Source organism: Watersipora subatra, chromosome 5 (assembly GCF_963576615.1).
Source record: "Watersipora subatra chromosome 5, tzWatSuba1.1, whole genome shotgun sequence".
Lineage (NCBI taxonomy): Eukaryota > Metazoa > Bryozoa > Gymnolaemata > Cheilostomatida > Watersiporidae > Watersipora > Watersipora subatra.
In genome coordinates, this window is record NC_088712.1 from 58,691,987 (window position 1) to 58,715,893 (window position 23,907).

A 23,907-nucleotide genomic window follows, 5' to 3' on the forward strand; every position below is an offset into this window, starting at 1 on the left:
ATGAAATTACCAGCTGAAAATGGTCTTATGCCCAAAAAGGTTGCCCACCCATGTTCTATAATCTATATGATGAATTCTCAACTTCCATTTTGAAGTTCTCTACATCTAATGATTTTTAACATGAGCTAGGGGTTCCGAAAAGGTTTGGAATCAGTTTAAATGCTACTGGAACATTTGACGTGCAATCGATGTCAAGCCAGCATTCCTTTCTTAAAAAAGGAAATGCTGACTCTAGACCAATTGCATAATATTACATGGAAATTATGATTACACATAAAAGACTTGGCTTAACAACATGGTGTTCACCAATTGTTCTGCTGCAACATGACCCAACCAGACCTTTGCATGTATCAAGTTGCAGCAGTGCCAGGACACTCCTGCCAGAGGTGTTACACTATTACCATAAATCCTCTATTTAAGCACCGTGGCGCTGTATTTTTCACTGCTTCTTTTGAAAGTAGGTTTAATTAAAGGTGAAGTTTTAATAGAGGGTGGCAGTGTTCTTTTCGACTAGCTCATCAGAATTTTTGGAAAACAAATTCAAAACTTTTAGGGAGAAATAATGCAAATGTTGGCTATATTTTGCACTTTCCTTCTTGCGGAGCAACATCAATGCCATTGGCAACAACATTGTTTCTGAACTGTTTCCGAACCATAAAGAATTCCATGTATCTCACTAAACTAAGTTATACAAAGCTCTTTAGACTCACTTTGACATTATTCAATGTTATTGTAAAAGTATTTTAATAAATAATTTAATTACAGTACCACTACCGAGCTTGTATTATCAGTATGAAATGTTATGCTGATACACATACATTATTATGCAGCTCCCAAAGAAATCTTGCAACTTTGAAATTTGGCTCTTTGAGAAAAAACTTTGCCCACCCCTGGTCTATTATGTGCTTGTAAAGATCAAAGAATGTCAATGTGGCATTCAATTAAAGGATTAAATTTTTTAATCTTTCCGCAGTGGCATTCTATTAGAAGGTTTTGTGTAAATGATTGGCTGGCCAAAGAATATCCAAAAGGACATTCTAGAATGCATCATGTGTGTGATCATGTGGTGAATACACAGTTTAATCCACAAAATGTATCATGTGTAAATTTGACATGTTGCATCAAAAGCAAGTGTCATATCATAATACAATACTGGTTGATGATTCTTACGAGTTTCATTTGCTAACAAACAACCAGAGAATTTAGACATTTATGAAGAAAATAGCTGTATTGCTTTAGCAGATAAATGTTTCTTAACAACGTTGGATCTACTGATGAAGCACCTTTTATACCTCACAAAGCTTGCGCATTTCTTAAAGCCTTTAGATACATAGTTAGTAGCGCATGCGAAATATTGTGTGAGAAGTCAGAGGAAGTATTGAATAGCGGTGAAGACTCCAGTGGCGTGTACTCTATGGCAAAATAAGCAAAAGTACTACATAGTTCATAGACAAGAAAAAGTGTGTCAATGCTGCAGGGTAATAATGCAAACAATGTTTCAACTGGAATGCCAGGTAACGTGTGCGTAGTCTTTCAACCCGTCAGTATGTCTGTTCATGTGGGTGAGCTCCCAGCTTCTCATCCAGGGACCTGTGATTGTTGTGTCAAGGGTAAACGAATCCTTCTGCAACAAAAGAAATAATGGTGGTTCAGCTCTTCTGATAAAATTGTAAGCCAAATGCATTTTAAAAATTTGTTCTTAATTTCCACCAATTTCTGCGTAACGGCACAGCCATTTGAAAAGTACAGCTAGTGTCAGAGCTGTTAGCTGACACTGCTGACCCTCTGCTGTAGATATCAATCCCAAAATAATAGCCTGTCTGACACCCATGGTGTAGTCATTTTGGTGTACCTGATGCTCATGCAAGCATATTCTATGCCATTATACTGTGCTGAAAAGAATGTTGGAGAGATAGAGAAACATTGATTCATTTTCACCTCTTTCAAGAGTTGTCTTCTTCTAATCTACTTCCTCAGCATCCAGCCACAAATGTTCAATTAATTGAGTTCTGAGGGTGACAATTCCAGCTTAAGATTTTAGGAGCATAGATTTTTTAGATTTATCAACATAATTCAGCAAGTATTCAATATTGCTTAAAAATATAAAGCAGCTAATACAACATTGAGACAAATGTCTAAGAGGCCCATTGTCTATTGTGAGGCTTGGTGAAAATATGAAAATGTGAAATGTTTGAGAATTTGCGTGACCCTGGCTACTTCATGGTTCAGTTTTCATGCTTCAGCACTTTGCAGAGAAAAAGATATTGATTAAAAAATAAATAAATAATAAATAAAAATTTAAAAAACTAAAAGGCGCAAATCTCTCTCTTACCTAATGAGATCCTCCCCAGCCTCATTGTGAAAGCAGTTGCCGCTGTTTGCTGTTTTCCTGTTATATTTTGTGAATTGTAAAAATGCAAAGTGCTTGTGACACTCTTCATCATGCCTCTTACGTGGCAATGACTCTCAAAATTGTCTGACGAACTTTAGACAAAGTGGAGAATGCTTAAGAGTAATGATGGCAATTAATTAATGATTTTAAAATTATGACTCATAGTTTAGAAATTAGTTCTATTTCATAGATTTTCACTGTACACGGGAGGCGCCGGTCACGATTAACCGCGAAAAATGAGAGATTAGTATTTATTCCTGGTTTCCAAATGCAGGATGAACAGTGAACTATCTTTGCAAAGACGTAAAGTAAAACAAGCTTACCAAAATTTCATCTTGTATGGCTTCATCATTTTCCAGCATATTGTACTTTGTGATTCGAGCGATCTTCAAAAAGTCATCCCACTCCTTCTGCTGTGGTCGCCATGATCGATCATCACCCTTTCTGAAGGTTATACCATCAGCGAGACCGTGAAATCCATAATCTTCCTTATAGTTTTGCCAGCGCAGATCAAGGCTCCAGCGGACCTCTCCAGGATCACCAGACAGATTGTTCAAGCTTTAAGAATACACAACAAAACATAAAATCTTCTATCAATCATCGGTTTTCTATTTTCATTTAAAGTATTAACAAATGTAAAGAATTATTCAATAATTAAAATACACAGACCAGATGAGTGCAGCAACATCTTTCAGTTTTCAATTTCATTCTGCATTTCTTTCAAAAAAATTGTAATTTTGAAGAGGTTTGTTCCTCACCATCTAATTTGCACTAAAATAAATTTTGGATTTCTTTCCCTTGGTTTGTCCAATAAGATTCAAGCGCTGCCGCTATGCATTCAGAGTTGCCATGGTTGATAGAATATATACTAAACTATAGTAGTCATAGTTCATAGAGTTTACACTAGACTATAGAGGTCATAGTTCATAAGGTTCACACTAGACTATAAAGGTCAAAGTTCATAGAGTTTACACTAGACTATAGAGGTCATAGTTCATAGAGTTCATAATAGACTAAAGGACAAAAATCTGAAGCTCGGGCTGTTTATTACACTCAACATGAGTGAAAACTAAAAAACAATTTTTTTGCATTTTTTTTAATCTTTCTTCAATAGATCTAACAGAAAGCTGATAAATTTATATAAATTTTTGAAATTTTCTTTCACCAGTCTGAAATGTTATATAACTATCTAGCAGACATGATATCTCTTCATCTGTTAACAACAGAACCACTAAAGGAATTCAGCTTTCCGCTTGTAGATGCCATCAGCTGTGAAATGCTTTTCATCAATAGCCCATCCATAACTGATTATTGCTATATATGCTTTCAAGGTTGACTTGCAACAAAATTCACATTACAGTTATTTGGTATCAAAAGATTAGCCATGTCTTACTCTGCTGTGTTGTAAGTGCAAAATATGTGGAAATGTGTTTACAAGCTCTTAAAAGCTCAAAAACGAACAGTTAATCGCCGCCATCACGAAAATGCCGTAGGTTGTAATGAATTTATTTCTCTGACGTACTCAAACATTTTGGTTTTTTTTATCATGTGAATTGAAAAGTCAATAAAAGGCTCGATATAGAACGTCTCGTAGCGCTAGTTGATGACAAACACTTTGGGTTCTACCGAAAAGCCTGTATCAAATATCGATGCTCGCTACTTTACAGTTTTGTTTCGGCTCGGTCTAATCGTCTAGTCGTAATCTGATCATGTGACCCATACTTCCTGCCAAACAGTGCGAATAATTTCGGGAGCGTTTTTCGACCATCACATGTCACCAACAGGCTCCTCATATTTATCAGAGAATGATATGTACTCCTTTGAGCTAAGGTTAAAAATTAAACTAATTTTTATGGTGGGTTTTGAGATATCAGTGCTCAAAATGACAGCATTACAGCGATGATGAAATAGATGCTTAAGGACAATAGACATGGTTTTATTGAATGCAAGATGTTTATTTGTGAAAATATTTCGACGAATGAGGTTGCATAAAAGTGTAAATAGAAGCCATCGGTGTTCAGCTACATCCCATTTGAGCCGTTTTGGAAAGGAATTCTAATCTACGGCGCGTTCGTGATGACTGCGATTAACTGTTCGTTTTTGAGCTTTTAAGAGCTTGTACTCACATTTCAACATATTTTGCACTTACAAAACAGCAGAGTAAGACATGGTGAATCTTTTAATACCAAATAACTGTAATGTGAATTTTGTTGCAAGTCAACCTTTAAGTAATTTTTTAATGCTTCACTCTGTCTCACTTGTCCATGATAGAGAAATCGTTATAATTTGAAAGAGCTGCTACGAGACACCATAGCAGTAGATAGTACCTTCGGTGAGGTATGCAGTTGTTGAAAAGCAGCATGCTGCCATATTTGACAGGAAGAATCTCCAAGTCCTTTTCAAGGTCAACATCAAGACTTTTAGCCATCTCTTCTTTCTCCAGCATAACGTAGTGTGTGTCACCATCGCAGCACTGATGCATCGCAATCATTCCCTTCTTGTGACCTCTCATGGCAAACTGCCCAAAAATTTGACAGAATTATTACTCCCTGTAACACTTGTGTTCTGCTGCATCTTTCCTAATTATAAAACCCTAGCTCAGCCTTGAAGAATAACTTTACTTAATATGCATCATTTTTAATTTTTTGAATATTTTTTAATACTGATAAATAACAATGCATATAGTAACATCTGGTTAAAGAAAGTGAGTTGCTAAGTTTACATAAGTAATACATACACGGTATATATATATATATACCGTAAATGTATATATATATCATAAATGTATATATATATACCGTAAATGTATATATATATATCGTAAATGTATATATATATACCGTAAATGTATATATATATACCGTAAATGTATATATATATACCGTAAATGTATATATATATACCGTAAATGTATATATATATACCGTAAATGTATATATATATCGTAAATGTATATATATATACCGTAAATGTATATATATATCGTAAATGTATATATATATACCGTAAATGTATATATATAGGCTACCGTAAATGTATAGATATAGGCTACCGTAAAAGTATATATATATATATACCGTAAATGTATATATGTATATATACCGTAAATGTATATATATATACGGTAAAGGTATTATATATATACGGTAAAGGTATTATATATATATGTATGTATATATGTATACATACCATAAATATACGGTATATATATACATATACGGTATACATATACGGTATATATATATATATATACATACATATATATTTATACATATACATACAGTGTATACAGTTAAACATGGATAACTCGAACTTCACGGGGCCGAGCAAAAGTGTTCGAATTATCTGAGCGTTCAAGTTATCAGAGCACTGTCACAAGTCCATGTATTTACTTATTTATTAGTAGATACATGCACATATACAAACTATAATATAAATCAAAAGCACAAATGGCTTGTTTCAAATTAAATGTTTCTAATGTAAAGTTTAAAACGTTTTTATCAAAAAGTATAGAGATTTTTCTATCACTTGAGATTGGTTTGTTGTTTGAGGTGAGTTATTGCCAGGACGTTTTTTAGATTGACATTGGCAAAACTTGATCGTTGTTGAAATGCTCAAAAGAAAAGACATCTTTTTCTTTTGAGCGTTTTACTCAAGATCAATTTAGCCGACTTTTCTTGAAGTTTATGCAAAGATTACCTCACTTTACCTTGCTTCCAAAGGGCGATCGCTAAGCGGATGTTTGGTATAAATCAAATTTCACCAAACCTTTAGAAGAGTCGTTGACAAAAATATTTTGCCGATGGTGGTAATAACGACGCTTATGAATTACGAAAAGTTGAGGTTTACCTCTATGGCTTGGAATAAAGTGATTTTCTAAAGCGATAACAACCGTTTCGGTAGCCGTTGGGCAAAAAACAGTTCGAGTTAACAGTGTCGAGTTCGAGTTATCTATAGCAATTTATCATTACGTGGGAACGGACCAAAGAAACCGTTCGAATTAACCATGTGCTCGAGCTATCCGTGGGCGAGTTATCCATGCTTGACTGTATATATATACGGTATCTATATATGGTATATATATATATAAATACGGTGTTTATATATGGTATATATATATGGTATATGCTGTAGACGCTCCTATAACGTGTATCTCCGTAGTATATATAGTATATATACGGTATATATATATACGGTATATATATATGCGGTATATATATATATACGGTATATATATACAGTATATATATATACGGTATATATATATACCGTATATATATACGGTATATAATATATATACGGTATATAATATATATACGGTATATAATATATATACAGTATATATATATACGGTATATATATATACGGTATATATATACGGTATATATACGGTATATATATATACGGTATATATATACGGTATATATATATACGGTATATATATACGGTATACATATACGGTATATATATACGGTATACATATACGGTATATATATACGATATATATATATGTATATATATATATATATGGTATATCAGGCCTGTATTCACTGGTTGCAAGTTGAGGCGGCTAATGTTAGGCGACTAGTTATGAACACCTGGGGGTGTGGAGGGGCGGTGTAAGCCCCCAACAGGTTTCTCTTATGTAGGGCCTCAGCCGGGCCTCTTATGTGAAGTTTTAAAAAATTTTATCGGAAAGTATCAACATTTTTATATTTTTTGAGATTTGTTCTGTTTTAGGTGATGTGACTGATGAGATGTTTTAAAATTAAAATAAGCAAAACTTGACCGCAGTTAAAACGCTCAGAAAAAAGACATCTTTTTCTTTTGAGCGTTTTAGCAAAGATCAATTTTGCCGATTTTATTTTAAGTTCATACGGAGGTTTCCAAGCTTTCGATGGGACATGGCCAAGCGGATGTTTGGTAAAACTTGATATTTTGCAAACCTTTATAAAGGTCGTTAACAAGAATATTTTGCCGCTGATGATGATAATAATGAGGCGTAAGAACTACTAAAAGTTGATGTTTGTCTCTATGGCTTGGAATAAAGTGATATTCTACAGCGATAAAAACCGTCTCCATAGCCGTTGGGCAAATAACTTTTCGAATAAATGATGTTGAGGTCAAGTTATCTGAAGCAATTTATCCTTGCGTGGGAACGGACCAAACAAATCCGTTCGAGTTAACCTTGTGTTTGAGATGAAATGTTACGTTTTATCCGAGGGTGAGTTATCCGAGTTTGACTGCACATAGCCGCGGAAAGTTCCTAAAAAGTTGGGCCACTCAGCCGGCCAGCCGACCAAAGGAATACAGGCCTGCGGTATATATACATGTATAGATATATATACAGTCAAACATGGATAACTCGTCCACGGATAGCTCGAACACATGGTTAATTCGAACATTTCCTTTGGTCCGTTCCCACGTAATGATAAATTGCTATAGATAACTCAAACTCAACACTGTTAATTCGAACTGTTTTTTGCCCAACAGCTACCGAAACGGTTGTTTTCGCTTTAGAAAATCACTTTATTCAAAGCCATAGAGGTAAACTTCATCTTTTCGTAATTCATAAGCGTCGTTATTACCACCATCGGCAAAATATTTTTGTCAACGACTTTTCTAAAAGTTTGGTGAAATTTCATTTATACTGCGATACGATGAATAGCACGGGCTAGCCGGGTCACGCGCGCAAGAATTTTCGCCACGCACATACAAAACAAAAATCGCATGTTGTTTTGTATGTGCGTGGCGAAAATCCTTGAGTGCGTGACTCGGCTAGCCCGTGATGAATAGTTTTCCGACGTTGATTCCGTGTTGAATCAACGTCGGAATGTTGAATGTTTAAAACGTCTTAAAAATGTTGTAATTAAACGTATACGTTGTCTGAGCTACAAAAAACTATTCATCGTTTGACCTAAACACAGAATACGTGTGTACATTCAATAAGTATCTATTAAAAAAGCGTGAGTGATATAGAATGTACCGTAAAACCTCGTAAAACTTCTAATTGAACTGCCTCGGAGTGTTGCTCTTAACGAATCCCAGGTAAAGTAAGGTAATCTGCATAAACTTCAAGAAAAAACGGCAAAATTGATCGTGGGTAAAACCCCAAAAGAAAAAAATGTCTTTTCTTTTGAGCATTTCTACAACAATCAAGTTTTGCCAATGTCAATCTGAAAAACGTCCTGGCAATAACATCACCTCAAACAACAAACCAATCTCAAGTGATAGAAAAATCTCTATACTTTTTCATGAAAACGTTTTAAACTTTACATTAGAAGCATTTAATTTGAAACAAGCCATTTGTGCTTTTGATTTATATTATAGTTTGTATATGTACATGTATCTACTAATAAATAAGTAAATATATGGACTTGTGACAGTGCTCTGATAACTTGAATGCTCTGATAATTCGAACACTTTTGCTCGGTCCCTTGAAGTTCGAGTTATCCATGTTTGACTGTATATATATATATATATATATATATATATATATATATATATATATAGTGAAACTCGGCTAACTCAACCTTCACGGGACCGAGAGAAAGTGTTCGAGTTATCAGAGCGTTCAAGTTATGAGAACACTGTCACAAGTTGCATGTATTATTGTATTTATCAGTACATATACAAACTATATATAAATCAAAAGCATTGATTGCTTGTTGCAAGTTAAGGGACCTCTCATGTAATGTTTTAACAATTTTTATCAGAAAGTATAGATATTTTCCTTTTATTACTTGAGATTCGTTTGTTTGTTTTAGGTGATGTGACTGCCAGGACGTTTTCAGATTAAAATAGGCAAAACCTGATCGCAGTTGAAACTCTAAAAAAAAAGACATTTTTCTTTTGAGCGTTTCAACAAAAACCAGTTTTGCCGATTTTTCTTAAAGTTTATCTGAAGGTTACCTCGCTTCTCCTTGCTTGCGGAGGGCTATCCCCAAGCAGATGTTTGGTAAAATTTGCTTTTTTGCAAACCTTTAGAAAAGTCGTTAACGAAAATACTTTGCCGATAGAGGTAATAATGACGCCTAAGAACTACTAAAAGTTGTTGTTTATCTCTATGGCTTGGAATCAAGTGATATTCTCAAGCAATAACAACCGTCTCGGTAGCCGTTGGGCAAAAAAACTGTTCGAGTTAACCAAGTTACAGTCGAGTTATCTAAAGCAATTTACCATTGCGTGGGAACGGACCGAACAAATCCGTTCGTGTTAACCATGTGTTCGAGATATCCGAGGGCGAGTTATCCAAGTTTTACTGTATGTATATATACGGTATATATATACGGTATATATACGGTATATATATATACGATATATATGTATATATATACGGTATATATAGATACGGTATATATGTATACATATACGGTATATATATACGATATATATGTATATATATATATTTAATATATATATATATATAATATATATATACGGTATATATATACGATATATAGATATACGGTATACAGAGTGCACCCTCAGGATACAATTACTCTGATATATAATTTTTTCACCCTACGAAGTGGAACAGGATAATTTTTTTACCTCAACATACGAATCTTTTTTCCCCATATGAATTCCACAAAAATTTCGCCCGAGTTTAAATTTTGCAGTCGGTGTGCTTATTACATACATCAAAAATGCTGTTCGCCGAAAATGTTTTCACAACGCCTATAAAAAATACAATGACCAATTTTTCTCAGTACAGCAGTTCTCATGTGTAAAACGGTGAGACTTTCCCTTAAACACCATTAGCAAAGTTGGAGTTGCGATCTCTTTAAACATGAGATCAAACAGCTTCTCTTAACTTGCTAACAAAAAATCCACTTCATTACAAAAATAGCATCGTTCGGGCTTTCATGCCTAATTAGGTTGAAAAAGGTTTTAAACAGGCCCAATAAAGGTTATAGTGACCAAGAAGACTGAAACTGGCAAATGATAAAATTTTAATGATAAAAAGTTGAAATTACGTAAAATAGTTGAAAATAGATACTAAAGCTTATCATTAAGTGTGTGTAATTAGTAAGCTGAACTTATTTGAGGTGAATTCAAAGTTTGTTTTCTTAGGTCTGTCTTGAAGGTAAGAACTTATTACGGTACATTATAATGTTACATTTTGTTGCATATCCTAACCACTAAATACACTAAATACAATAAAGTTCCTGTAGGTAACTATAGTTACTAAGGTCAACATACTATTTTGTTACCAGTTTTGAATATGTACAACACTTACATAAAATTTTGAAGATTTTTACCAGGGGATGTTTGGTTTATATAATTACGATGGTTTCTATACCCCTACATACGATTTTTTCACCATACGATGTCAACCCAGGAATAGATCAAAATAGTATCCTGAGGGTGCACTCTATACGGTATATATATATATATATATATACATGTATATATATATATATATATCGTATATATACCGTATATATATATATTACCGTATATATACCGTATATATACCGTATATATATATATATTACCGTATATATATATACACCGTTTATATATACACGTGGAATTTGAAAGACAACAACAAAAACTTTGAGGTAACTTGGAAAATAAAAGCACACGCCCAACCCAACAACAACAGAACAAAATGCTGCTACTTATGTCTACTAGAAAAATATTACATAATATTCAAACCAGCACTACCAACACTACAAAAGAAATAAATTGACATCATCATGCAGACATGCGCAGAGTTATCTTCTCAGGAATTTCGTAAGCACCGACCCACACCGGGCCATCTTATGAAAGCCAATAGTCACAGCCTGACAAGTGCCACACATGAAACAGCGTTGTAGCTGCCATGAGAAAACTTTAGTCAATTTTATATATATATTATTAATATTTTATTATTATATTATTATTAATTTTATATATATACATATATTTGGTTGGTAAAACCAACTGTATCTGGTACCTGTGTTGTTTTACTGTATCAAGATATCTGGTCAGCATATATTTATAGAAACTGAGGGAACTCTATGATTACCATGACAGAGAACAAATGTAACCAACCTCCATGCACCCGTTGCTTGCTGTCGCATCCAGCAATGGAATCCAAGCGCATACTTGGTGCTTGTCATACGAGCTGGAGTCCAGGTAAGCTGAGTCTAATAATAGAATTAATTACGTCAACATCTTCGAAACTAGACACAATGTTTAACTTTCTTAAACTAGACAAAAAGTTTAAATTTCTCATTTTGAGTGATTTATGCAGTTTGAATAAGTTTAGAAAGTGTTCAAACAAGTGGAAAATTTGAAAAGACTTGGCAAAATGGACTCTTACATAGTCAGCATATGTACAGCTTAAACTATTTAATTTTTACATAGGAAAAGTTAAAAAATCAAAATGTATCATGTTATTAAAAGAAATCAAATGTATTATCAATGTTTCTGTATAATCTTAGGTATAGTTTTATAACTTTAATTACTGTTTAAATTAAATGCTAACAAGCCAAATCCATGTACAGTCAAACATGGATAACTCGAACTTCACTGGACCGAGCGAAAGTGTTCGAATTATCAGAGCGTTCAAGTTATCAGAGCAATGTCACAAGTCCATGTATTTACTTATTTATTAGTAGATACATGTACATATACAAACTATAATATAAATCAAAAGCACAAATGGCTTGTTTCAAATTAAATGCTTTTAATGTAAAGTTTAAAACGTTTATATCAAAAAGTATAGAGATTTCTCTATCACTTGAGATTAGTTTGTTGTTTGAGGTGATGTTATGCCAGGACGTTTTTTAGATTGACATTGGCAAAACTTGATCGTTGTTGAAATGCTCAAAAGAAAAGACATCTTTTTCTTTTGAGCGTTTTACCCACGATCAATTTTGCCGATTTTTCTTGAAGTTTATGCAAAGATTACCTCACTTTTAACTTTGAGGTCAACAGAACACTATTTTCTCATGAAAACCTCAGTAAATAATATTCACAAACAAACAAACTTTACCTTACTTCCGAAGGGCGATCGCTAAGCGGATGTTTGGTATAAATCAAATTTCACCAAACCTTTAGAAAAGTCGTTGACAAAAATATTTTGCCGATGGTGGTAATAACGACGCTTATGAATTATGAAAAGATGAGGTTTACCTCTATGGCTTGGAATAAAGTGATTTTCTAAAGCGATAACAACCGTTTCGGTAGCTGTTGGGCAAAAAACAGTTCGAGTTAACAGTGTTGAGTTCGAGTTATCTGTAGCAATTTATCATTACGTGGGAACGGACCAAAGAAACCGTTCGAATTAACCATGTGTTCGAGCTATCCGTGGGCGAGTTATCCATGTTTGACTGTAATTAAATTATGAAAGACTTTGGTTGTTCAAGTCTAACCATTCTATTGCAAACCTTCTGCCGCTAGTTCAGTATTTTAATACAATGTAGTAACCATAGTCAGTTGCAAATTAATGGAATTATTGCCAATAAAGTAATATATATGTATTGCAGTGTCTAATCATTTTCGCTATAGAAATTTGTTTGTTCTCATAAAATTAATTTGTGCCAAAAAATCTTTGGCTGACATGCATCCCGAATTTATGCTGTAAAAGCCCGAGTTTCTGTCCAAAAGCATCTAAAATTCTTGAAAATAAGCAAAAAGCTAATGCAGCGGAAGTGCAGAAACCATTTTTAATTATTTTTCTAGTTTAGTAAAACTGGTTGCAAAAGAAAATGTTATCGTTTTTGTAGTTTGATTATTCTCTAAAATAGAACTATAGTTAGCAAAGGAATTAAGCGTTCAATGTTGAAAAACTTTTTGATCTGCAGAAATACGTTTAGGTTGCTGTTTACGATTTTTCTTTTCATTCATCCTAAACAAAATATAACAGATTTCATAGAAAGCGATTTTATGTTGTGAATATTAGTGAACAGGAAACTAACTGCTTTGTTTTGGCCAAATTATGAACCAATATTGAAATTTATTGTGGTAAAATTTTGGATGCATCTGTTAACGCTATGATCCGTGAACAATGTTTTTAGGGATCCTAAGGTTAGCCGTTTGAACAGCTTTTCGTCGTGAAAGCTTTTAATAGAAGCAAAATTTTACATTAAAAAACAACTTTTTTCTCCATTATCCTTTTCTGAGCTACATATTCCTTGGACAAATGTGAAAGTGCAGGTTAACATTCGACTGAACCAATGAGAGGCTGAGAATTGCTAATCTAAATGTAATTTGGGGCATATGGTTTGGCAAAAGTATGGTCAAATAACAGTAATAATAACAATATTGATCATATTAAAAATGAAACCTTGGTGCCAAGGAACGGTTGTCGCTTCGTCTTGAGGAGTTTTGGTTCTGAGATTCCAAACAGGATGTCCTCCGATATCTGGACCAATAAGCTGCTCGACAGCGTTACATAACCTGTCACTGCTCCACAAGTCTCGTATTGACTGCAATCAAAAAGTGCCATTCAGTTTGTCACTGTTACTTGACTATCTGAGGGATGTCATATTTTACTGACATGCACAAGCGTGTGGGTGTCAAAGCAGCTACTAAAGGTCTGCTATTGAGTCCTGAAGTGCCTGTCAAGCTTCATTAAACCATAACTGTCACGTAAAACTTTTATCAGTTATGGTTTAACTGAGACCTTAAAGATAAACTTACACAAATTTCTTGTAGAGTTTTTCATTAAGTATCGGTATTTTCTTATCATTTGAGATTGTTTTTGGTGTTTGAGGTGATCTGACTGCCAGGATGATTAATATTAGATAAAACCTTATCGAGATCAAAACACTCAGAAGAAAAATACATCTGAAATGATGTCGCTAGTTGCAATAGTTGGTACCGACTACTGCTTTCAAGCTGAAGTGTTACGTGTCTCTATTTTGTCAGTCTCTTGCAATTATAGATTGTCTGCCATTATAGACCTCATAATCATACGCTCTATTAGTACGAGTGTTTTAATTAGGATCAAGTTTTATCGATTTTAATGCTGAAACATCCTGGCAGTCAGATCACCTCAAACATCAAAACAATCACAAATGATAAAAAATACTGATACTTTCTGATAAAATCTACTAGAATTTTATGTAAGTTTATCTTCACATGAGTATTTGCCCAGAACACAGTTCTTTGTTTCTCGTTCATCGCACCCAGCAGTCAATCGTGTCAGGCAAGAAGTAGTCAAAGAACCCGTTTAGCAGTTCAGCAATTGGCTGGTTCTCCCAATATCCTTTTTATAAATTTTATATATCGCAAAAATTAATTTATAATATAAAAAATATGGCACTATAATTTGAAATTATAAATTTGTTTATATTTTTAAGCAAAAAGTAGTTTATTCATGTGTAAAGCTTACTTATGTTAATATAGTTATCAATCACGAGATTTATTGCTATTTTAACTCATAAAATATATCATCTTTTAAAATGGTTATTTAAAGGCAAATTTATACTTAATTCCAACTCCTTTTTTCATATATCAAATGCTACATGAGAGAAACCAGATTTAGCCGGTGGGTTTATGATTCTGCTTTTAAACCATTGTTTACTTCATTTATAGTTGTAAATGCCGCCATAAAAATTACCAGCTCATCTATGGCCAATATTCTGATAGAAAAAACCTAAGATAGTTGACACGCTCCTAAAGGATGGATGGTGAAAGATTACCAAGACAATTATTGCATGCACAACTCTGTGATGGCGAGAAAAGCCAAGGTAGACTGTGGTACAAAGATGTAGAGAAGCATAGCATGAAATGAACGGAATTATATACAGATAGACAGTGACAAGAACAAAGCTATTAGGGAAGTCAGCATTAAAGACAAAAAACTTACTGTCAAAATGACCGACAACATGAAAGAGAAAGAGTGGACAACTCAAGCATGGATTACAAATTCCACCTTCTATCTCAGGCTAACTTGTTTACAAAGCTGTACCAACTGAAATTATTGATGTGTTCCCTTTTTGATTCTAGTATATGACCTATTTATATCACAGTAAATTTTGGCTCAGGGTAACACTATGCCTGGGACATAATATCTAATCAATCATATCATACCTGGGGCATAATGTCAAGGTCATGTTCATATCATACCTGGGGCATAATACCAAGCTTATGTAGAATCACGTTGGCTCCCTTGTAATCATGGTTTATCTTGGTGAGTCTTTCATAGAAACCAAACTCGGCATACTTGCCTGCATAATATTGACAACATTACAATCTCGGCGAAAAGCAAGGGCAGGTGTCAACTCCCTGGCAAGTCAAAAAGCATGAGCTCTTACACATCAGCACAGTAACTAAATGCTGTTCTTACAATACTCAGTCCTGATTTCAATTTACATTAAACAGGTACTTGCTAGCTATTGCCATAATGACATAGACATCAGATTACCTGTATTTATCAGTGCTTATAGCTAGGTAGGTGTATGATCAATGTCTATAACTGTATTTATAGCTAGTTTATCTGTATACTTATAAAACTCTGATTGTCTTGTATCGTACTTGATACTCTCATACTGAAGGAATGACATACACTGTAGGTAGTGATTATAGCGCTTCATAAAATATTTCTATGTGCGGGTTACAAACTCAAAATTACCATACCAACATTCTACCATCTGCCCACCGGTGGTAGAGTGGGCAGATGATAGGTCTACCATCCGCCCACCTCTAGGTTTTTACATAATAATCTTTACTATAATAAGGTTGGTGATCCGTGATGTTAAAAAATCTTGTTTGGTAGAACAACAACCCGTGGGCAAATGATAGAACGTCCACCATTTGCCCACATCTAGGATGTTGCATAAGAATATTTCCTATAATAAGGTTGGTGTTCTGTGATGTTAAACAATCTTGTTTGGTAGAACAACCACCAGTGGGCAGATGATAGAATGTCCACCATCCTCCCACATCTAGGATGTTGCATAATAATATTTACTATAATAAGAGTGCTGTTAAACAATCTTGCTTGATGGAAGAGTTGTAAGAACAGACAGTAGAGCTCCATGCGTTATACGCGTCACAAATGTGAAACAGCAGATTAACTCTAAGCTATGCCAAGCTCGAACTTTCATCACTTATGTAAATGTAAATTCTATGCGCCACGATATATCGGATTAGAAACTCAAGAATGCATTAAGAACTAATGCATTAATGCATTAACTAATGCATTAATACATTAACTAATGCATTAATGCATTAACTAATGCATTAACTAATGCATTAATTACTATGTTTATATGAACACGTTTATGGATTGTTGTGATTAAAACAGTGTAGCAACTTGTGTTGAAGATGAAAAAAATCTAGAGGAATGACATGCTAGCGATTATAACAATAAAGAGCCTCAATCATATTAAAACTATTAATAAAAATTGGAAATAATAAAGCAATGATTTCTTGTAACTCACTGATGCCCAACTTCATCAACTCGGTTCTATGTGCGCTACGCATATGTTAGGATGCGTTCAGATTAACTGTGCAAGATTAACTGAGTAACTCAGATTAACTGTGCAAGAATAAGGTGAGTGTGAAGAAGGGTGTAATAAGGTGAGATGTGAGTCATTTGGGTTCAAGTCGTGTAAGTCTTCCAAATGTCAAAGAATTACAGTAGTTTTTGCCTTGATTAGACTGCATGTAGGTACCCGGGAAACAGGTCAGTTAGACTCGGTTGATCGTTGGATAAACACAGGGGTGGGAATATGTCATTTAAAGTCTTTGTTCTAGAGATTTATAAGTAAAAAGCTCGTGTTCTGTGTAAATCTATCGTTTATCGTAGCCTCGAACCTTGATTTTGGCCGAACAGACACCGATCTTGTTATCTTAGGGATTATTCTGCAACTTTCCAAGGTGGTCGATTAGAGCTGCTCGTAGAGTTTTAATACACCATACCATGCAGAGGAGATGAGTTTTAGACCTCATTGAATGCAATCTTTTGCAAAGAACTCTAACTATTGCCTATATTATTTCTTCAGTCTGTCAGTATTACACATGATTGCAAGACAATAAGATTTTTGTAAGTATACGCATGGAGAATTAGTAGTTGTGGCTTCCATGCAGGCATGGCTTATATAAAAAATACTTGGAATATGCTACAAATTCTATCGTGTAGGTCATACGACGCTGAAAGTGGCATAGAGGATAACTCCAAGTTTATGAATACGCATAGAAACAAATGAATGCTAATTGCGAAACCCCTGACAGATAGCTTTTGATATATTTTTAGGTGCACATCTGGGGAACAGTTAAGGAATTCAAAGAGCGTCTTTGATATAAGCTAAAATTTGGGAGCTTTCCAAATTGGGTTTTAATGATTGTTAACTAAAAACTATTTAACATATAGATACACCTCATGACAACCTCTTTGTACGTATTTATAATGTTAGTACTAGTAATACTGATACTGCATCTATGACTACATTTATGTATATCATCTAAGCTATAGCATAATACTCTACCTATGATTACTAGTATGTATATCATCTAAACTATAACATGATAGTCTATCTATGATTACTAGTATGTATATCATCTTAGCTATAACATGATACTGTACCTATGATTACTAGTATGTATATCATCTAAGGTATAGCATGATACTCTACCTATGATTACTAGTATGTACATCATTTAAGTTATAACATGATACTCTACCTATAAATACAGTATGTATATTATCTATGTTATAACATGATACTCTACCTATGATTACTAGTATGTATATCATCTAAGTTTTAACATGATACTCTACCTATGATTACTAGTATGTATATCATACAAGCTATAACATGATACTCTATCTATGATTAATAGTACAGTAAATGCTCCTATAACGCAAATAATCCATTCCAGGAACGTCTACGTTATAGGGAATTTACATTATAAAATCATTAAAATACATGTAAATTGCCTAATACGTTCCAAGATTTTTTCAAACTCATCCCTCTGCTCATGCAAAAAGGAAAAACTTGACTTAACTCTTTTAATTTGTAGGCTGTACCGTAACCACAGAATTATTGGTTTGTATAAACAATTTTCTCTTTTTTATGATCAATCTCACTGGTTTTATAAACCATGATTGCGGTAATTTTACAACAAATTGATAGGAACTGCACATTGTCGAGGCTCATTTACAAAGATTCGCTTACTTTTCCAAACTGCAAAGTCTATTCTGCAAAGTAAAACTAATAACAAATATTTTGTACGCCTACAATAAGGCAAAGCAACACAATATTTTTACTATAAAAAGCTATTCTACCTGTTCATCGTCTATTACTACCCAGGGGTCAAGGTCGGAATAAAGATAATTTACGATGATATTCCAACTCGTGACAATAAGACTGGTAGACAGACGATGTAATACCTACACTTACCGATCGCCTTTGTATTTATGAACAATTGCGCAGCTATCCTATTTGCCCTTTTTCGACAAATTTAATGATCTATTACGACGAACTGTTGCAAAAGCTTGTAGAGAATAAATATTTGAACAGCACGCTAATCGCACAGTGCGAAAGTGCGACGAAATCTTCCAAAAGTGTGACGAAATAAACTAACATCTAAATCAATTTTGAAAACTCACCCGATTTGACACTTTACGTTATATGGAAATTTTTACGTAGTAGGAAGCAAAAAAAGTTCACGTAATTTTTTTTACGCTATCTGGAATTTATGTTATAGGAGGTATACGTTATAGGAGCGTACTGTATGTATATCATCCAAGCTGTAATACAAACTTTAGAGAAGCTGCATTTTATTGCACAACACTTGCAGGAACCTGTAAAAGAACAAGGGTTGTTTATACTGTTTTGTGACATGTTTATATTCCTAGATACAGCTAGATCATCAGCGCGTCACAGATATCATTCGTGAAGGAATGACATCACGAGATGCTTTTTGTAATGATAATATGGAAATTAGGTATGCCATGCGGTCAAATAAAGGGACATTTGACCCAAAAAGATATGAATGCGTCAATTTTTAGTCGATTTTAATGTAACAATCCATTTTTTCTATCATTTTGATCCTTTTTGTCATTTGACAACTCTAATAATAGAGTTTTTTTCTCCACGACTACTAGCTAACTATATTATAGACTGCCCATGTGATCGAACTTGTACTGCGACAAGATACTCAGTTAGAGCACAGTCTATCCTCTCAACACTCACTCTTAATTTTTCCTTCCGCATAAAGTCGGTCAGCCAAGTAGTCAACAAGTTTCTCAATGTCCTCCTTGACTGCTTCCAGCTCAGCGATGTCAAAGTAGTCTTCGATGAGAACGACTCCCTAAACAAATACAGCCTTAGGGAATTAATCACAAAAAAAGACTGAGAGAATGGATTGCTGTAGACGTAATCACATGTGAAATTTTGGTTGGCAGCAAAACCGAACAATCCCTCTAAACTGCTGCTCGGCACAATTCATTGTTGTTCGATGGGCCTCAATTTTATGGAGCATGTCTTTAAATGTAATAAACTATTTCAAGCACCTAGTAACTCTACTGAAATAAACAGGATGCTAAATGAGAAAAGTTTTAAAATGCTAGTACAGGGCTCCTAGTCTGTGCATTATTGTTCCAGCTTGAGCAAACATCTTCTCCTTCTATTATGGCAAATCTAAGCATATATTAAAATAATCAATAATTACGATATCTTAGATAAAAACTGGTTAACATAAATGTGCAAAATCCTATGCACGTTGAAATTAAATTCAGAGCTGATGATGGATGAAAGCAAATCAAAGACAGGGAGTTTGTAGCAACTTTAGTTGTATGAGACCAGACTCTGTTTAAGACATTAAAAAATAAAAAACTTAAAAAATCAAATTTCATTTGCAGACATAAAGACTTGCTGCCTAGAATAAAAGCACTGTGGCCAGTTTCACTATTTCTGGTAATATATGCCAACGAAACAGATAAGCAGTTGTTCGCTCATGTGTATGCTTTATCTGGATACTCGTTCTTTGTTAAGATTATGCTTTCAACCCTTGGAAGATCACACTCTATAGCAACAACTAAAAGACGGAAGAAAAAGGATCAGTCTGCTTAGTGAACTAAAAGTAACCTTCTACTCGCAAGCTCTGCTACTACTTTAGTATATAGATATTGGAAAGCTCACTGGACATACTGCAGTCCTTCAACACAAGTTTGGTCTACTATCTGCAAATGCATTTCTATATGATGGATGTAATACAAATGATATTTTTGTTCATATTGATTTTTAATACTTTTATGGTTACAACAACTTTTCTGAGTGAATTAATATGACTGGAGTTTTATTATAAATTGTACTTTATTTCTGGCGTGCATCAGGTTTTTTTAAAAACTATATGAGTCGATAACCAGCATTTACTATAATAAGGGCGGTGTCCATTTGTCTGAAGTCATTTTTGAATATTGAAAAAAAATTGCATCTGATAGGAGTTGAAATCAGACATGCGGCTTCACAGTCAGGCGCACTATCTCCACCACTTTGCCACGTCTCTAAATGGTAGAGTGGCGGAGATGGTAGTATTATAGATGCATTGTTCTAAAATTTAAATTATTTTGCCGTTTTAATAATTATGCAGATACTTAGTACACATGATGATCTCCCACGGCGCACCAGACTGTCAGTATACTAGTCATAATAGAGAGGCAGGCATGGATCACAAGCACTCTTAATTAATGCTAGTTAGCTGAAGCTCTCTACTACAGCCAGTAGCAGCTTCGAAGCCATTGGAGTCATGAGAAAATTAGCTCGATGTTTCTACAGTGTGCTTAGCCTTGGTTTTGTCATAAACTACAATGAATACCATGATACCGGCCTATATATGTTGAGGCACACATGAACAAACAGGCAAAATGATTTAAGCCATCTGGTTGTGTTACAGTGAGACATACAACATAGTTTTGTCTTGTTTAAGTCACCTGTAAGTCAGAAGTATAAACAGTTTAGTATTACACGAAGTCTGTTAATCATTTGTCAAACTAGCTTTAGGAATTTGTAAAGCCAGGTTCTCGCCTACCGTAAGGTGCAGTGGGGGTGCAACCGACGGTTGCCAGTGATTGCTGAGAATCAGCAGGCCAGCAACGATTTTTTTGCCAGCGGTGGCCGCCAGCAAATTCTAGCGAGTTGAACATCTCTATGGTCCGCGGCGTAGGTTGCAGTATGTCGCCTATAGTGAGAACCGTATACCGGCGGCCAGCGCACCCAGAATGCATTGTGCACACGATTTCCACAAGAGATTTTCTTGCAAAAATTTAGCAATGCACCAACTACCATGCACATTCACCACGTTGCTAGGTACCTACTATTTTTTAGGCTTTAACATGACCTTGACCCAAAAACATTTGTTATATCTTAACTCCACGTGTAAAAGATACCGTTGTCTAGGAGCAGACAATTCCTGCATTGCATGATCACCATTGGTACCATAAGTGCTGAGAACATATGGCCTTCCAGGTACTGCTGATGACGGCAGGCAACCACTGGCTGTTCCCCATGGAGTGAGAACTAGGATTTTAAAAAACCCGATGTGTCTGTGAGTACAACATCTCGAAGGATTACATGACAATCTATTTTAAAATTTTTTTTGAGAATAATGAAGTGTTAACAGGGTGTTAGATTTCAAATCAAACGTGATAAATCAAAAATTACATGTATTCTCTAAACTTCAATGAGGGTCAAAATGATAAGCTCTGATGACAACTTTGCTGTGGTGTATTTATCAGTTGAAAATCCACGGAGTGATCTTAAAATAAAAAGCTATAAAGTATAGGCCTATATAGAAAATACAAAAACTACAAAAGTTGTTCAGAAGGACCATAGAATTGCTCTGAAAGACAGCAATACAACATCTTGCCAAATATTTGGCAAAAAGGTGGCTTTACATAAGCTTTTAAAACAGTTACTGAGGTTAATTTGTCAGACATCTTCCACCAGAGAACCAGTGCAAACCTGGTTGAATTGAACCATATTTGTTCTTGTTTGTTCCTATTGTTCTTTTGTTCCTTATATGTATGTGACCTAATGTTGACTCTGTATCTTTATTTCATAACTGAACACTATTTCTAAACATTATTTTTTGACAAAGTTTTTTTTTAATGGACTGGAAAAGTATAAAACAGTCAGACAGAGGTCAGACAAAGGTCGTACCGGCACACTCATCTCGCTTAGAACGCTTTTGAAATAGGATCGACTGAAGTGTGGAAAATGTTATAATGGAATAGCTTGCGCAGCACTTTCTCGTGCATCATTTACCAGTGCCGTTTCCATCTTTCACAAAAATAAACCATTCGATAAAAATTTGCGAGTAACAAAGCTCGTTTTGACTTGTGGGTTTAGCAATTTCCATCTTGTGAATGATGCAAACTTGCTGATGGAAACATGGTGAGTAGAACTGCTTCAAATTATTAAGACTTCAACCTGAAAGCTTGCTGTTACTGATTTAAAAAATTTATCACCAAGGTTAGTTAGATAGATGCAGCATTGCATAGATACACATCCCTTATATAGATGCAGTGTTGCATGGATACACATCTATATGTAGATGCAGCATTATATAGACACACATCTATATATAGATGCAGTGTTACATGGATACACATCTATATATATAGATGCAGCATTACATAGACACACATCTATATATAGATGCAGTGTTGCATGGATACACATCTATATATAGATGCGGTGTTGCATGGATACACATCTATATATAGATGCGGTGTTGCATGGATACACATCCCTTATATAGATGCAGTGTTGCATGGGTACACATATATATGTAGATGCAACGTTGCATAGATACACATCTATATGAAGATGCAGTGTTGCATGGATGCAAATCTATATATAGATGCAGCGTTGCATGGATACACACCTATATATAGACGCAGCGTTGCATAGATACACATCTATATATATATGTAGACACAGCATTGCATGGATACACATCCATATATACATGTAGACACAGCATTGCATGGATACACATCCATATATAGGAGCTGAGTTTGAAGCCGATATACTTGCCTCTCTAAAGTATTCATCAACTTGCTCCTCTGTGAGCTGCCCAATTTTCTTCTCTGTCGGCTGAGGAGGTTTCGCTTTCTCGTTCCAAACTTCAGGATTGCATTGACCAGTGTATCCTGGCCATTGTTTGCCTTCTTCCGACATGCTAGAACAGGGTTTAGGAAAAACTAGTCTGAGGCCAAATTTACAAGTTTTTTGAAGGAACCAGTACTATATTTGTTTTGAGTCAATTAGCCTCCTATCCTAGTTTGTCTTACGGATTGAACACCAGCCACCCTGCTACAATTGGAAAATGTGGGACATCTAGATACAACTGTCCCTATTTCTATATTCTAATCTTCTTGTTATCACCTTTGTTATCTTGCAGAGAGACTTTTTCAACATTCATGGATCATATAGCGAGTTCCTCCTACCTTAAGTGCTCAGGTCCTTTCAGCTGTGACAGAGCTTATCTCAGCTAGTTCTGAGTCTCTTCTCGGCTCTTCAAAGACTACTTGCAAAGGCACATGCCCTGGATTTAGCCTCTGC

At 34.7% G+C, this 23,907-nt stretch overlaps 1 protein-coding gene across 2 annotated transcripts; it reads right to left on the reverse strand.

The window, feature by feature from the left end:
* Window positions 1-1,209: 1,209 nt before the first annotated feature.
* LOC137396396 (uncharacterized) lies at window positions 1,210-23,907 on the reverse strand. 2 transcript variants are annotated; one of them, XM_068082655.1, is made up of 9 exons: window positions 23,793-23,907; window positions 23,380-23,524; window positions 19,534-19,651; window positions 15,461-15,561; window positions 13,674-13,815; window positions 11,435-11,529; window positions 4,720-4,910; window positions 2,716-2,950; window positions 1,210-1,624 (listed from the first exon to the last, which is right to left on the reverse strand). In XM_068082655.1, exons 2-9 carry the CDS (start codon window positions 23,521-23,523, stop codon window positions 1,499-1,501), a joined length of 1,152 nt encoding a protein of 383 aa, XP_067938756.1. In that variant the 5' UTR covers window position 23,524; window positions 23,793-23,907; the 3' UTR covers window positions 1,210-1,498. The 2 variants fall into 2 exon arrangements, with proteins under 2 accessions (XP_067938756.1, XP_067938755.1); XM_068082654.1 differs by having other exon boundaries at window positions 19,534-19,647; window positions 23,376-23,524.